Raw genomic sequence first — 16,827 nt, forward strand, 5'->3', positions numbered from 1 at the left:
CAGTTGAAAAAATACACTGGCGCGACCTGTTGAGCGCGCGCGACCTATCAGCACCTGCGCGCGACCTGTTGGGAATTCATCTACAAAAATCGCCAGTAAACTCCCAAACGACCCCAAAATTCTTCAAGATTGCAGGTAGGCCTCTGATCATCAAAGTATTTTACTTGATAAAGAAAAATGAGCATGGGAAAGGTGTTTTAATGCCATCAAGTTGAAATGAGAGGTTCATGTATATTTGCCTTAAAAATGTCAAAATGCAAGTAGAGACCCGTCAATTTGGTACCCGTTGAGCGAGAGGCTATGCTTCTCCGGGTCAATGCTCATTTGGAGAGGTTGCTGGCCAAGGCTAGCCAAGATAAGGACTTGCTCAGGAACATGAAAAACCACTATTGGGCCCGAATGCACGTATGCAAGGCGAAAATGAAGGTGATTCAAGGGCGGTTGACCAAGGTACTAAAACGACGAAAAAGGCCCGATCCCCTCCACATCTTGGCTGAGGCTTCTTTGAAGGAGCATGATATTAAATGACCTCACTACAACACAAATTTCAAAAAATTTTGAGCATTTTTGGTCACTTATGAATTTTTGGGCAAAAATCAGGTTTTTCTCCTTGATAGGTCGCGCGCTATTCGATGGGCAACTTCATTTTGGGAAAACTCAGCATTTCTGGATTTGTCATGCAAAGTTACACCTGCTCAGCAATTACCAAGAGATTTCATCAAGTTTTGAGCCTCTAGAAGGTCAAAAAACATGCAAAAATTGACTTTCTGCCACCTTTTTGACAAACTGGGAGCAGTCTTGGGAGATTGAAATTTTGGAGGGGCAAATGGCCACCAAATTCAGAAATTCCAGTTGGGTTGGAAAGTAGACATCTAGACCTTTCCAACAAGCCCACGTTTGCCTCATTTGGACACCTGGAAGTGCCTCAAACAGAGCTCCAAAGAAGCGCGACCTATCAGGATTAGGGCGCGACCTATCAGGCAATTTTCATAATTTTTCACCTACAGCTCAGGAATTCGCCCAGCTTTGGCCAGTTTTGACTTGTGATGAGATTTTTCACCCTCTTTGATGTAATTAATGTATTTTCATGTTGATATGACACTTATTTACCTATTCTAGAAGATTCATTCATGAAATAGCAAACATTTAATGAATGAATTGGTTTCCTAGCTTATAGAGGCAAGTTGTTTTGACTGCCTAGATTTTAGTGTTCAGTTTAGAATTGGTTGAAACAGCTCCTAGAAGGATGAGCTCGACCCCTAGAGGCAAGGAAAGGTGCTAGCTTGCCTATATTATGTATTTTCTTAGTTATTTTCAGAGGTTGGACCCTTGAGGGAGAAAGCTCTATTGTATTATTCATTGTATCTCTGCAATTTTGGCAAAGGAAGAAAGACTAGGGTTTTGCAGTCCTTTTTGGGATTCCTGTGGTTACATGTATTGATGGTGTGCTTCTCTTTGTACTTGTAAGTGTGTTATGTGAAATCATCCTCTTTCTTTTTCTTCTGAAATTAGGCAAATGAAGTGTTAAAGTAGAATTCATGATTTCCATGCTCTGCTTTTAAATTTGCTTAATATCAATGTTTTCATCTGTTTAAGGAGAACTCAAGGTGATTGCTTGCTCTCCTTAGCTCCTCACTGGTCATTCCTACCCATTCACTTAATTTAAAGGCATCAATACAGTCTCCTACCTTGCCCCAAAGAACCCCCTGCAAAAACTGTGTCCAATCCCCGCACCCAAAATTTCTTTTCCCCGATTTTCCACCAAAATGTAAAAATTTCTGTTTTCCCACCCCGGTTTTCAGTTTCTCCTTATTTCTCCCATGTAGTTAAATGCCCATTCCCATAACCATACATTTAACAGACTGAAAAAAAAAATAAATATTGCTGAAAACACAAATTCTGGAAATTTTTCAGAATGCTGGAAATTGCAGAATTAAAAATCAGCAATTAAAAACAGCCATTAAAACACATTAAAACACTGATATTTTTGGTCAACTTGACCCTGGAAAAACCCCCTACAACTCTTGGGGAAAACCAGTTTGAGAGCTCTTCTTTATTTCTGAAATTTGTCTTTTTACAGTGAGAATTATTCAGCAAAAATTAGCAAGCAAATTTACAACTTATCTCCTTTCCCGTGCCTCACAGCAATCTGGAAATTACAGCAAACAGGACAGCAATAAATGCTGTACGACCTCCGTTTTGTGTGCAGAAAAATCAGCAAACTGCTCTTCGATTTTTGTGCAAAAATCTGCCTTTCACTATGTGCTGAATTAGCTGTACAAATCTGCTCAACTGCTGCCTTGGAATGTGTGCCAAGCTGCTGTCTCCTTCTCCTTCCTGCTCAGAAATCTCTCTTGCTCTCTTGCTCTCCTTCTCCCAATCTGCTCATGAAAGAATGAATGACCTTTTCCTCCTTTTCCTCCTTTAATATAACTCCAAGTGACTTTTGGGTGATCCAAGTGACTTTTGGGTGATCTCTAAATCCAATGGCTGAAATAGATTTAGATCAATGGTTGAGATTAAATGCTCATTTAAATCTCACTTTCTATTTTTTAATTCACCCCACTTTAATAAAGACCCACTTAGTCATTTATTTCCAAAGTCACTTTTCCTTTCTAATTTTTCATTGACTTTATAAAAGTCACTTTAAAATTAGACTTAATAACTTTATCACTTAAAGTCACTTTTAAATTAGATTTAACTTTATAAAATTATAAAGTCACTTTAGGAGAAAAATTAAATTCTTTTGGACACTTTTCCCTAGGCCAAAGATCAAAGCCTAAGGGAACCACCTGTCCTCCGGTACCAAATTTCAACACTCCCTCTTACCGAGGAAGGTGTTCCTCACCACACCCATCTTGTCTCTGAAGTAGACATGCTTGCCCCGTGGTAAGGCTTTGGTAAGGATATCTGCAACCTGCTCATCAGTGGAAATATACTCAAGCTTCACAGCTCCCTTCTGAACATAGTCTCTGATGAAATGATATCTGATCCCGATATGCTTTGACCTGTCATGAAATACTGGATTCTCCGTGAGTTTAATGCAACTCTGATTATCACAGTAAATCACTGAAGGTCTCAACGGCTGACCAAATAAGCCAAACAACATCTTGCGAAGCCAGATAGCCTCACAACTAGCTAGACTGGCTGCCATATACTCTGCTTCTGCTGAACTCAGTGCTACTGACTGCTGCTTCCGGCTGAACCATGACACTACTGCTGAACCCAACCCAAAACAACACCCTGAAGTGCTCTTCCTATCAGAAGCACAACCTGCCCAATCAGAATCAGTGTATCCTGCCAATCTCACTCCATCTCCCTGCCTGTAGTCCAGACCATAATCCACTGTCCCCTGCAAGTACCGCAAAATGTGTTTTGCAGCCACCCAGTGAACCTTCCTAGGCTCACACATAAACTGACTCATCGTGTTGACTGCAAAACAGATATCTGGTCTAGTGTTGACCAAATACATCAAGGAACCAATCAGCTGCCTGTACAATGTGGGATCCACCAACTCGGAATCCGAAGCATGAAGCTTCTTCCAGTTGGTGATCATCGGTGTCGACATGGGTCTACAATCCTCCATGTGGAATCTGCTAAGGATGTCCACAATATACTTCCCCTGCCCCAGGAAGAAATGCCCCTCCTCCTGCCACACCTCCAAACCCAAAAAGTAATGCATCAAGCCGATGTCCTTCATCTCAAACTCCGCCGCAAGATCTCTCTTGCAGTGCTCTATGAGTCTCTCTGCACCTGTAATGATCAAGTCATCCACATACAGCACCAGAATGAGAGGCTCCTCACCAATCACAATAAAGTAAAGGTTCGGATCTGCCTCACTCTTTGTGAAACCCATCCCCTGCAAGTATGCATCTATCCTGGAGTACCAAGCTCTGGGAGCTTGCTTCAGGCCATAAAGGGCCTTCTTCAATCTGCACACATGGGACTCCTTCCCATGCACCTCAAAGCCCTGTGGCTGCTCAATGTACACCTCCTCCTGTATGAAGCCATTGAGAAATGCGGTCTTCACATCCATCTGGTGGATCTTCCAACCCATCTCTGCTGCTATCGATATAATGGAGCGGATCGAAGTATATCGAGCCACGGGAGCGAAGGTCTCCTCATAATCAACTCCCTCTACCTGGGAGAACCCTCTAGCCACAAACCTCGCTTTGAATTTCTCAATGCTGCCATCTGCAGCATGCTTTACCTTGTAAAGCCATCTGGAAGTAACCACGGATTTGCCCTCAGGCCTCGGCACCACCTCCCAAACATCATTCTTCATGATAGAAGAATACTCCTCCTGCATGGCCTCTCTCCAGACCTGCTGGCTAGCTGCCTCCTCATAGCTAGAAGGCTCAGAGTCAAGGATGCTGGTAACCATCGCCATATAACTACAAAACCTCTCAGGTGGTCTACTCTCTCTGACCGGCCTCTTCGGCTCAGCAACAGATGTGGCATCTCTCAAGGTGTCCTGAAGCCACTTGGGCTTCCTCTTCCCTGAGCGCACTTCTTCCACCGGAGAATGAAACTCCTCCTCCTCATCATCATCAGTAGCCTGAACTCCTGACTGTCTGTCTGCTGTCCTCCTGCCTGCACCTGAACCTGTAGAAGCTGAGGTACCGTGTGAACTGTCCATCAGTGGACTCCCTAGTGAACTGCTCTGCATGCTGCCCGGAGCACCACCCCTCTGGCTCGATGAGCCACTGCTCACTGATGGACCTGACATCCTCATAGATGTACCTCCGGATCCTCCTGATCCCTGCCCACTGGATCCTTGCGACTGACTCAACTGCTGCTGAGGGTCTGGCTGATCCAGATACTCTAACTCCCGTGACCTCCTAAAGGCCCTGTCCTCCTCGAACTTCACATCCCGTCTGACAACAACTCTCCTCTGTGCAGGAATGTAAATCCGAAAGGCCTTTGAGGTCTCACTGTAGCCCACAAAGATACCCTTCTCTGCGGTGGGCTCTAGTTTGGTCCTCTTCTCTTTGGGTATATAGGAGTATGTAATGCATCCAAAGATGTGAAGATGACCAATATCAGGCTTCTTCCCAGAGAAAGCCTCCTCCGGAGTCATGTGCCCCAAAGCACGATGCGGACTCCTGTTCTGCAAGTAAACAGTTGTGTTGCAGGCCTCTGCCCACAAGAACAATGGCAACCCCTGATCATGTATCATGGCTTTGGCAGCCTCTATGATGGATCTGTTCTTCCTCTCCGCAACCCCGTTCTGCTGGGGGTTGTAAGGAACAGTGAACTCCCTCCTAATGCCTGCCTCCGCACAATAGTCAACAAACTCTCCAAGGGTGTACTCTCCTCCATTGTCCGACCTCAAGGACTTGATCTTTCGACCTGTCTGAGTCTCCACAAGAGCTCTGAACTCCTGAAACCGCTTGAAGACCTCACTCTTGGTCTTCAAAAAATAAATCCAGGTCCTCCTGGAGTGATCATCAATGAATAAAACATAGTACTCATATCCACTCAAGGAAACATGAGACATCCGACCGCTCACATCGGAATGAATCAAATCAAGTATCCCCGTCGCTCTGCTGTCACTGCTGGGAAAAGGGGATTTGGCAAACTTGCCCATCGCACAACCTCTGCAAGTATCAAAGTGATCAGTACTGAAATCTGGCACACCTGTAGTGATCTCCCGCAATGTCCTCAAGGCTCCATGATACATATGTCCCATCCTGCGGTGCCAAATCTCACACAGCTCAGAATTGCTAGCTCTGCTGTCGGTACTACTGCTCAATGCCAAAAGGGGCTGAAATGCAAACTTGTACACCTTTGCATGGCGTACACCTATCACTCTAGCTGAATCAGCTGGAGCGCCCCTGGGATACATCAACACTTGTCCTCCCCTGAACAGTACCTCATATCCTCTGTCCTCCAAAGCTGAGACGGATATGAGGTTCTTCCTCATCCCTGGCACATAAAGAACCTCTGACACTTTCAAGGGAGGTTTGGACTCCCTCTGAAATGTCACTGTCCCCACCCCGACTGCTCTAACAACTCTGTCATCACCGAGTACTACCTCAATATCAATACCACTCTCTGAAAGCTCTGAGAAGTACTCACGGACTCCTGTCATGTGACGTGAAGCCCCACTGTCCACATACCAGATACCTGTAGATGCTCCGCTAATCGAGGGAAAAGCATGCTCCCTCTGAACCTGTTTGGCAGGTGATCCTGCACTAGAGGACTCACATGTAGTGAACGCAAACTCTCGGTCAAAACGACCAACAAAGTCCTCAATCTCTGCTGAAGCTGCCACGTCCTGGTTCTTCCCCTTCTTCTTCTTCTTCTCCGGACACACAACTGCATAGTGTCCCATCTTTTGACAATTCCAACACTTCACCTTGGAATAGTCCTTCTGTGTGTTCCCCTGTTTACCTTTACCTTTGCCTTTGCCTCCACCACCGCTTGTGGAAGCCTGCTTCTTCCCTTTGCCTTTCTTGCCTCCTGCCACCAGTGCTACGTCCTCATCCTGCTCAACTGGCTTGGCTGCCCCAAGTTTCCCTTTCCTGATCTCTGTCTGAATACAATCATCCCAAAACCTCTCCCATGTGGGAAGGGTCTCACGTGCACAAACCCCATCAGCAAAGTTCAACCATGAACGGGGGAGGCCATTCACTGCAATCCGCACCAACTCAGTGGGTGGAATGGCCTCTCCAATCGCTGCCAACTCATCTCTCACATTAGTAATCTTTGTGAGATATCCAGCTGCACTATCATTACCCATCTTAATGTTCTTTAGCTTCTCCTTCAGGACCATCTTCCGGTTCTCATTGGTACTCTGGTAGAGATTGGACAATGCTGTCCACATCTCATGGGCATTGCTCTTTCCTCTCACATGAGGAATGCAATGGTCTTTGATTCCGTCTAGAATCAGCCTCTTACCCTTATTGTTCTTCTTTTTATACTCAGCCAACTGAGTAACATCAGTGGGCACAACAACAGGGTTCTGTGCGGTATGCACCATGATATCCCAGACTTCTGCCTCCTCAAAGATACTCTGCATTCTCTCCTTCCAAACGCTGTAATTTGTATGCCCATCCAACCTATCCTCCACCCTCAATCCCAATGACATCCTGCTGTCCTAAAACTGAAAAATAGCACTGTTGTAGTAAAGATAAAACTGCTGTTTATGAAAAAATCAGCTTGCTGGAATTTTCTGAGTGAAAAATCAGCAACTGCAATTTTTCCTTTTGCTGTCCCAAACTGCCCTTCAGCACTCAAGCTCTGATACCATGTAAAAATTTCTGTTTTCCCACACCGGTTTTCAGTTTCTCCTTATTTCTCCCATGTAGTTAAATGCCCATTCCCATAACCATACATTTAACAGACTGAAAAAAATAAATATTGCTGAAAACACAAATTCTGGAAATTTTTCAGAATGCTGGAAATTGCAGAATTAAAAATCAGCAATTAAAAACAACCATTAAAACACATTAAAACACTGATATTTTTGGTCAACTTGACCCTGGAAAAACCCCCTACAACTCTTGGGGAAAACCAGTTTGAGAGCTCTTCTTTATTTCTGAAATTTGTCTTTTTACAGTGAGAATTATTCAGCAAAAATCAGCAAGCAAATTTACAACTTATCTCCTTTCCCGTGCCTCACAGCAATCTGGAAATTACAGCAAACAGGACAGCAATAAATGCTGTACGACCTCCGTTTTGTGTGCAGAAAAATCAGCAAACTGCTCTTCGATTTTTGTGCAAAAATCTTCCTTTCACTATGTGCTGAATTAGCTGTACAAATCTGCTCAACTGCTGCCTTGGAATGTGTGCCAAGCTGCTGTCTCCTTCTCCTTCCTGCTCAGAAATCTCTCTTGCTCTCTTGCTCTCCTTCTCCCAATCTGCTCATGAAAGAATGAATGACCTTTTCCTCCTTTTCCTCCTTTAATATAACTCCAAGTGACTTTTGGGTGATCCAAGTGACTTTTGGGTGATCTCTAAATCCAATGGCTGAAATAGATTTAGATCAATGGTTGAGATTAAATGCTCATTTAAATCTCACTTTCTATTTTTTAATTCACCCCACTTTAATAAAGACCCACTTAGTCATTTATTTCCAAAGTCACTTTTCCTTTCTAATTTTTCATTGACTTTATAAAAGTCACTTTAAAATTAGACTTAATAACTTTATCACTTAAAGTCACTTTTAAATTAGATTTAACTTTATAAAATTATAAAGTCACTTTAGGAGAAAAATTAAATTCTTTTGGACACTTTTCCCTAGGCCAAAGATCAAAGCCTAAGGGAACCACCTGTCCTCCGGTACCAAATTTCAACAGTGGTGAAGAGTTCGGTATCAAAGCAGCAGTGAAGACCTTATTATCAAGGCAATGACGAAGATCTCGGTGGAAGAGGAATCCAAAAGAGGGTTGTCAAGAGAATGTGTGTCTTGAGCTTGGAGTGGCTACTAGGTCAAGGGTCTTGGTCTTGGTCTTGGTATTCGTCAATTGGAATCTCTATAAGAAGAATTTGTGCAGGTGGTTTTCCTCTCAAAGAGTGAGAGGTTTTAGCCCTGGCAAAGAGCCAACATCTTGTGTTCTTGTCTCTTTTGTTTTGGTAACTATTTGATGAAGTAAGAAAGCAAACAAGAGAAGATTGTGCTAATAAGAAAAAGTAAAAAGTACCTCACAAGTAGTTATCATCATGAGAAGAATCTTATTAACCTGATTGCCCTAGATTCTTCAACACGCATAACATGAGGTCAACATCATGGGCCAAAATATTTTAGCACCACATCAAGAGTCATTCAAGACATCCTACAAAGATAATATGAGACAGGGAATTCAAATCTATCAAAACACAAGTTAAAAATTTGCATACTTCTCAACTCATTGATCCTAAAACACCAAGCTCGTGGTAAAAGTAACAACAACCCCTAAAGGGTTAGAATCCTTCTCATACACCTCAAAATCTACAGCAATCGAAGCAACAACCTCATATGTTCGTCACACTTTTTTCAAGAGAAACCTCTAGTAACTAGAGCAAGAGTCTCATCAATGATAACATCCTGATCCTTTAGGTAATCAACACTTTGTCTGGCTTGGCCTATGATTTGAAACCATCTGTTTCTGAGTTTTTTATTGCAGACCCTGCACTAGATATTGTTGATTCAGCCCTGGCTGGGGAATCTTTAGATATTTCTACAATTACAGGTTGCACAAGATTCCCTTTGTGCATTGATTTTCCCAGTTTCCTCATCATTTCCAACCTCATGTTCTTTATTGCTAACATAACAAAACCCTTGTTCCCATGCCCATGCTCATGACTAGAAACCTTAATTCCATTGGTTGCTCCATTTTAATGACTATGAGATGTGAAGACTGAATCCTTGGAGGACATCACTCCTTCATTAACTTCCACATTCCTGGATTTTGGAGAATTTTTCTCTCTACAAAGAACTATTTCTTTGGCATTTTGGGCATTTGATAAAGCCACTGTATTCAGTGGTTCTGCACCATGTGACACTTCTTCAGAAACAGATCTAGGTACAACAGAGTCAGAACCTATGAGCAAGCTTTCAGAAATAGCCAGAGTTGCATCTCGTACAGAGATTTGTGTGTTGTCAACATTTGTAATGCTAGAATTAGTGTTGGCAAGTTGTGAAGTGGAAGGCAGTGCTTTTCTATTGATCTCTTCGTTGCCTCTTCCACTTGGTGCATGTCTTTTGCAGCGGATTGGGCACTCATAGTTTCTTCAAATCCTGCCTCAAACAACTTTGTTGTCATATTCTCCGCAGATGGTCTTCCTTCTTCCTTTTCACCATCTTCAATTGTTCTCTCCACAACTGTTCACATGTCATGGGGCATGTTCCCAATTCTGCCACCTGTCCTCTGTAGTGATTGTAAAACTTCCTAAAATTCTTGATCCATGGGTGCATCAAGAGATTCTTTGCATCTGGTCTCAACTTTGCATCCTTCCGGAACCACTGATGCAGAAAATCTATAATGTCAGGTGAAAATGCTCAGCTATGGGATGATGCCCATTCTCAGGTGCCATCCAATACCTGTGCAATGTAAATAGCCACAAGAGATTCAAGGAAATCCCCAAACTTGTTTGGTTTGCCGCTTGATAATGCTAGCGAGTGAACCATTTTCTACATGCTCAAGAATGATGTACAAGTGTGTTTTGGTAAGACCCCCTATACTTGACAATATTTTTGTGCTTCAGAAGATAAATATCTTGCATGATACTGTTAAGATCTTCTTGAGGAATATTCTTCAGCAACACCTACTTGATTGCAACAAAATCTCCATCTTCCGAGTCCAAACCCTTATAGACACACCCATAAGCTCCCTTTCTCTAATTCTCTTGGCTCGGGATTAGTCCCTGATAAATCTTGAGAAACAGATCCTTCACCTGTTGACTGCTCTTCAAATCGCATAGAATGTGGAACAACAAAATGGGAATTTGCAACAATGTTATCAGAACTGGCCAGTCTGACTGGTTGGAGGACAAAACCAGTTTGAACCGACACTCTGAACCGGAATAGACCGATTCGGTACCGAACCAATCTGTTCCAGTTCGACCGGTCCACAAAGGCCGCAGCTTGAGCATAGTTTTTTTATTTTTATTTTTTTCCCCTAATTTCTAACATACTTTAGGCCCCCTCACCCCCCCCCCGTTCCCCACCCTAAAGCTATTTAAACACCCCCACCCTCTCTATTTCACTCACACTATTCATTCGAGTCTCTTGCAATACTTGAGCTAAGTTCGATGAAGAGAATTCGGAGAGTTTTTTTGCAGATTTAAAGAGTTTATTGGAGTCTTGGAGAGTTGTTGGGTTGGCAGATTTTCGAGCTACTTCAAAGATTTTTTTCCCCAAAGATCTTTGGGTTTTCTTCAGTGGTTTTTGGAGCTGGTTGAAGAGTTTTTTTTAATTTTGTTGCTACATAGTTGATTTTATCCATAAAATTTAGAGGGTAAATCAAGGAAATTTTTGCCATTTATTTTTGTTCCATTTTTCTCCAAAAATCAATTCTTTTTTCCCAAAAAATTTAAAACCCCTGTGTTTTTATGCAGATTTGTAGGGGTTGCTCCAGAGCTAATTTGGGAGGATTTTGGCACTGATTTTCTTTAGAAAGTTAAGAGAGAAATTCAAAGTATTTTTTTCAACCATTAATATTATATTTTTCTTCAAAAATCTATTCTTTTTTCCCTAAAAATTTTAAAACCCTAGTAATTTTATGCAGAATTCAGACTTGTAATTTTTATTTGGAGAAAATAAAAATAAAAATAAAAATTGTGGTCGTTATTTTCTTCTATTTTTTTCTCAACAATTGTTGAAATTTGGAAGGTTATTTTGAGGGATTTCGTTGGCAAATTTATGAGGGAGATTTTGAAGTTGATTGAAGAGTTTATTTTCAAATTGGTTGGAGCTTCTTCTCTTCTCAAAATTTACAAATCTTCTCTAGGTATTTCATTTCCTCTATTCCTCTTTTATTTCTCTAAAAAAAATGCCATAGAATTCTAAAAACCCTAGGGATTTCTATGCATATTTTTCATTTCTTCCTCATGGTCCCCAAAAACAAGAATGATCCAGCGTGGGTTCATTGCTATTTAAATGAACAAGATATAAAAGTCTGCAACTATTGTGAGAAGAAAGTTAAGGGTGGGGGAATCCATAGAATTAAAGAACACCTAACACATTGGAGAGGGCAAGTAAAACATTGTGAAAATGTAATTGATGATCATAAAAAAAAGATGCAAAGTTTAATTGAAGCCTACAACGAAGAAAAGGGGGAAAACAGAAAAATAAAAAATATATAGGCAAAAGTCAAAAAGATGATGCTATGCTTAATGACCCTGATTTTGAAGAATATATGCCCATTTTTTAAGATTCCTCTAACTTCCCTACTAGAGTTGGAGAGGGTAGTTCAAGTGCTTTTAACTTGAAGAGAACAGTAACCCGTAAAGAGATTGACTCCTTTGTACCCCACACCACCCCTAGTTCTCAACCAACCCTTGATGCTAAATGGAAGAAGATAGAGAAGGAGGTTGCATATGAATGCATTGCTAGATGGTGGTATGATGCAGACATACCTTTTAATGTTACTAATTATGCATATTATCAGCCCATGATTGATGTTATAGCTTCATGTGGAGCAGGCTTCAAAGGCCCTAGCTTTCATGATATCAAGGGGGCACTTTTACAAAATGAGGTCCAAAGAATACAAGAGTACCTTACAAAGTTCAAGCAATCATGGACCAAAACAGGATGCACAATTATGTCTGATGGATGGACTAATGGTAGATCTTGCACCATACTAAATTTCTTAATTTCTTGTCCAAAAGGTACTATGTTTCTCAAATCTATTGATGCATCTGATCAGGTGAAGGATGCACAATTGCTATTTCGACTTTTGCATGAAGTAGTTATGAAAGTAGGGGTTGAAAATGTTGTACAAGTTATCACAGATAATGCCTCTAACTATGTTGCAGTGGAAAGATGTTGGAGGAAAAACACCCCACCATTTGGTGGTCTCCATGTGCAGCCCATTGTTTGGACCCCATGCTTGAGGATATTGGCAAAATTGAGTGGGTGAAGAAGTGTGTGGAAGATGCAAAAACCATAACCAGGCGCATCTACTACCACTCATGGGCTTTGAACCTTATGAGAAAGCACACAGGGGGTAAAGAGCTTGTTCGATCAGCGATCACACAATTTACAACCAACTTCCTTTCGCTGCAATCCCTTGCTCAACAAAAATCGAACTTGAGAAAGTTGTTTTCATGTGATGAATGGAATTCATCTCAATGGAGCAAAAAGGTTAAAGGGAAACAAATGGTTGACCAAGTATTTGACAAAAGATTTTGGTCAAAGGCAAAGGAGATTGTGCTATTTAGTGAGCCTCTTGTCTTAGTTTTGCGAATGGTGGATAGTGATAAACCTACCTTGGATTTTGTTTATGAGGCCATGGATCAGGCCAAGGAATAAATAAAGGCAACATATGGGGATAAAAGACAAAAGTACATTCCTCTATGGAGGATCATTGATGAAAGATTGTTAAAATTGGCAACTAGGGCCAAACTCCACCTTGGACAACTCATATGATGGAGATGATATTTTTATTGGATTCCTCTTTCCGAGAGGTGTAGGATTGATCTAAAGATCATCTCATTCTGACAAGTACAAATGGAATTATGAATTTATTTCTTCTATGGACAAATTGTCAAGGTCGGCCAAAAGTCAAATGTAGGCTCATAAAGCCCAACCGACGTGTCTCTTCACCCTCAACATTGTGTATATATAGAGGAGTCATTTTCCTCATTTGGTCACTCACTAATCACACATCTTTCTCTCTCTTCATCTGATTAGGTCGTACGAATTTCAAACAACCTGTCCTTCTCCACACGTGCGAAGAGTTGACTGGATATTTTTGTTCTCTGTGTTGACCGAGTTGCAACCAGTGTTGACCAAGCAGTGTTTGACTTCATTTGACTACGATTTTTGTGGGAGAATTTATGTTTGGGTAGGTCGCATATTCTGGCACAGAAACTGAGATTTTCTAGGCAATTTGACCAGCATTGACTACAGCGCTTTGACCGCAGAAGTTGAATGTGCGTTAACTAGGCTTGACTAGATTTTTCAAGACTGTTTTGGGCTGATTTGGACTATCTTTGGAGGCTGAGTTAACTAGGTTTGACCGAGCTGAATTGGAGGAGAATTTCTGTTGGTTTGACCAGTGTTGACTTTCTGATTAGGGCATCTTGTTGGCTGCAGTTTGACTTGGATAGTTTTGACAGTGTTTGGGCAAGTAATTTTGTATATTGTACTCTCTCTTTGCTAAACTTTTGAAGAATAATAAGAAGATTTGATCAAAGGGTTTTCCCCACATTGGGGTTTTTCCCTGGCATCCACCAAATATTGTGTCTTCTTGTCTTGGCTTGTCTTTTGCTTATTTTTCATGTTCTATATGCATTTACTATCAATGTTAATGTGATTGCTAATCTGGAAATTGATACTGGGCTAATAAGAAAAATTGAACTAAATTGCTCTAAAGCATAGAACATACCATCTAAAATTAACATGGTATCAGAGTTGAGGTGAACACAAAGCCCAAGCAAGAGTGAGAAAAGCAATCACTAAGATTTGTTTGACAAGGACAAGATTCAATGGCCTCCTCATCTTATTTCAAATCTGATGACAAGCTCAATGATAAGTCTGATTATCATGCGTGGAAGATGTCTCTTGATTTGACTTTGGAAGAGCATGATGTTATGGACTATGTGCAGGGAAAGATTACTAAACCTCCTTCAAATGCACCAGTTGCCGCTAAGACAAAGTACAAGAAAGGTGAAATCAAATTTAAGAATATCATCAAGGATTCTATTCATAAGCATTTAGTTGCTTACATCTCCAATTTGGGCACATCTAAGGAGATGTATGACAAGTTGGTTAGCATGTTCAAAGCTAGCAATGCAAACCAAGTCCTCTTTCTCAAGAACAAGGTGAAGAACATAAAGAAGGGAAGAGGAGAAAATATTCAATCCTACTTCATGAGGATTACCGAAATCAAAAATGATCTTCTATCTATTGGAGAAGTTATAGCTGACAGGGAGCCCACTCTCATTGCCCTTGGAGGTCTCCCTCGTGAATGGGATGTGCTCAACACTACTATCCTTAACAATGACCGAATCTCAGGGTTTGACAAATTGTTGACTAGATGTACTCAAGAAGAAAAAAGGATGATAGAGAGAGACATGTCTTCAAATAGGAATGATCCTACTGCATTCTCCACTCATGCTAAAAAGAACAATGCAAGTTCAAAGAAGCAATGTCAAGGAAGACTGGGATTCAAAGATGGAAAAAAGGGTAGATGCTTCATTTGTAACAGGTTTGGCCACTATGCTAAAGAGTGTCCTAATAGAATGGATACACCTCAAGATGATGATGACAACAACCACAAGAATTTCAAGGGCAAAAACAATCAAAGGAATGGCAGGTTCAACAACAAAGGAAAAAGGAATGCTCCCGCTACTCAACATGAAAATGGTTGACCTCCCAAAAAATCAAGAAACTCCAAGTATGATGAATCTAATGTTGTAGATAACAAGCAAAAAGAATTTTATCTTATATCTACCCTCTCTACTGCCTCTCTTCCGGATACCTTGGGAAATTGGTTGATTGATAGTGGTGCCTCAAGGCACTTCACTGGGTATAAGGAAGCTCTTTCAAATATGATAGAAATGATACAAATTTGGAAATCATTCTTGGATACAATGCCACCTATCCCGTGAAAGGAGTTGGGAATGTTACTCTTCAATTGAATCAAGGTAACACCATTCATCTACAAGAAGTACTATATGTACCCAATCTAAAGAAGAACCTGGTATCTATCTCGGCGATGGAAGACAAAGGATTCAAGGTGGCATTCATTGATGGAAAGGTACATGTTGGGAAAAGAAATTTCAAAAGAAGCATTTACTCTTGGATTCAAGGTTGACACCCTATATCAAGTTGGAGGAAGTCCATTGTTAGCTATATCTTGCGACGCATCTCTTCAATCCAAATTATGGCACCAGAGGTTTGCTCATCTACATTATAAGGCTCTACCCGATGCAGGGAAGATGGTGACAGGTATGCTCGAATTTAAAGTAGAACATGAAGGTGTTTGTCAAGGATGTGCCGAAGGAAAACATACAAGGGGACCATTCCCCTCAAGTAATAGCAAGACTACCGACATTTTGCAATTGGTTCATTCTTATCTATCTGGTATGTTACCTGTGACATCTTTGGGAGGATATTTATATTATATTATTTTTGTGGATGACTTCTCTCGCAAAACTTGGATTTATTTCTTGACAAAGAAGTACAAAGTGTTTACATCGTTCCGCTCTTTCAAAGCCTTGGTCGAAAATCAAATAGGGAAGAATATCAAAATATTGAGGACCGATAATGGAACCGAATATGAATCAAATGAGTTCAATGACTATTGTAGAGAAGTTGGCATTAAGAGGGAAACTACTACTGCATATACTTCCGAGCAAAATGGAGTTGCTGAAAGAAAGAATTGTTTCATTATAGAAACCATCCGTGCCATGCTTCATGATCAAAGCCTTCTGAAGTTCATATGGGGAAAAGTTGTCAACACTGTCGTGTATGTTCAAAATAGATGCCCTCATCAAGCATTGGACTCCAAAACTCTCGAAGAAGTTTTCCCCGGTAAGAAACCTGATGTTTCTCATTTTAGAATTTTTGGTAGCCCCATATATTTTCATGTGCCGAAAGAAAAGAGAAGCAAATTGGATGCATCTAGGAAGAAAGGAACATTTGTGGGCTACAGTGAAACTTCAAAAAGCATACAGAATCTATGTGCCTGGTTAAAGAGAAGTGGAAATAAGTCATGATGTCACCTTCAATGAAGATGTTGCCTTTGGGAAAATTAGGAACCTTCCTATTCCAAGGATGGACAAAGAATCAGATACAGGAAAATAGGGAGAACCGTAGGATGAGCCAATGCCCAATGTTGAAGAACCAATGGATCCCATTGATCCACCTCCCCATGAGTCCTCCTCCTCAAAAAGGAGACCCTCATGGCTTAGGGACACGCTCAAAGATGTTGAAAAACATATTGCACCAAGGGGGACATTTCGCGAAAGTAAGAAGTCGAATAGGTACAGAGGGTACTTAACTGCCATGAGCACCATTGTTCAAACTAAGCCTTGCACATTCGAAGAAGCTGTGAAGCACCAAGTTTGGAAGAATGCCATGAACGAAGAGTATGAGTCGATTATGAAGAATGATGTCTGGGATGTGGTCCCTAGACCCAAGGACAAATCTCTTGTCACCTCAAAATGGCTCTA

The 16,827-nt window shown here is 41.2% G+C and overlaps 2 protein-coding genes across 3 annotated transcripts in view; both read left to right on the top strand.

Moving 5' to 3' along the window:
* LOC149155030 (short integuments 2, mitochondrial-like) overlaps window positions 1–16,827 on the top strand; it is a 363,396-nt gene that overhangs the window by 9,736 nt on the left and 336,833 nt on the right. The window lies entirely within an intron of this gene.
* The window catches only part of LOC149155031 (uncharacterized), a 29,394-nt gene that overhangs the window by 8,817 nt on the left and 3,750 nt on the right, over window positions 1–16,827 (top strand). Inside the window, exon 2 of the mRNA XM_089439406.1 lies at window positions 12,096–12,199. Within this exon, the coding sequence (XP_089295532.1) occupies window positions 12,096–12,199 (104 nt within the window). The remainder of the gene's footprint in view (window positions 1–12,095; window positions 12,200–16,827) is intronic.

Source organism: Pinus tabuliformis, chromosome 9 (genome assembly GCF_031772625.1).
Source record: "Pinus tabuliformis cultivar Carrire ecotype Pingquan chromosome 9, CPIR1, whole genome shotgun sequence".
NCBI lineage: Eukaryota > Viridiplantae > Streptophyta > Pinopsida > Pinales > Pinaceae > Pinus > Pinus tabuliformis.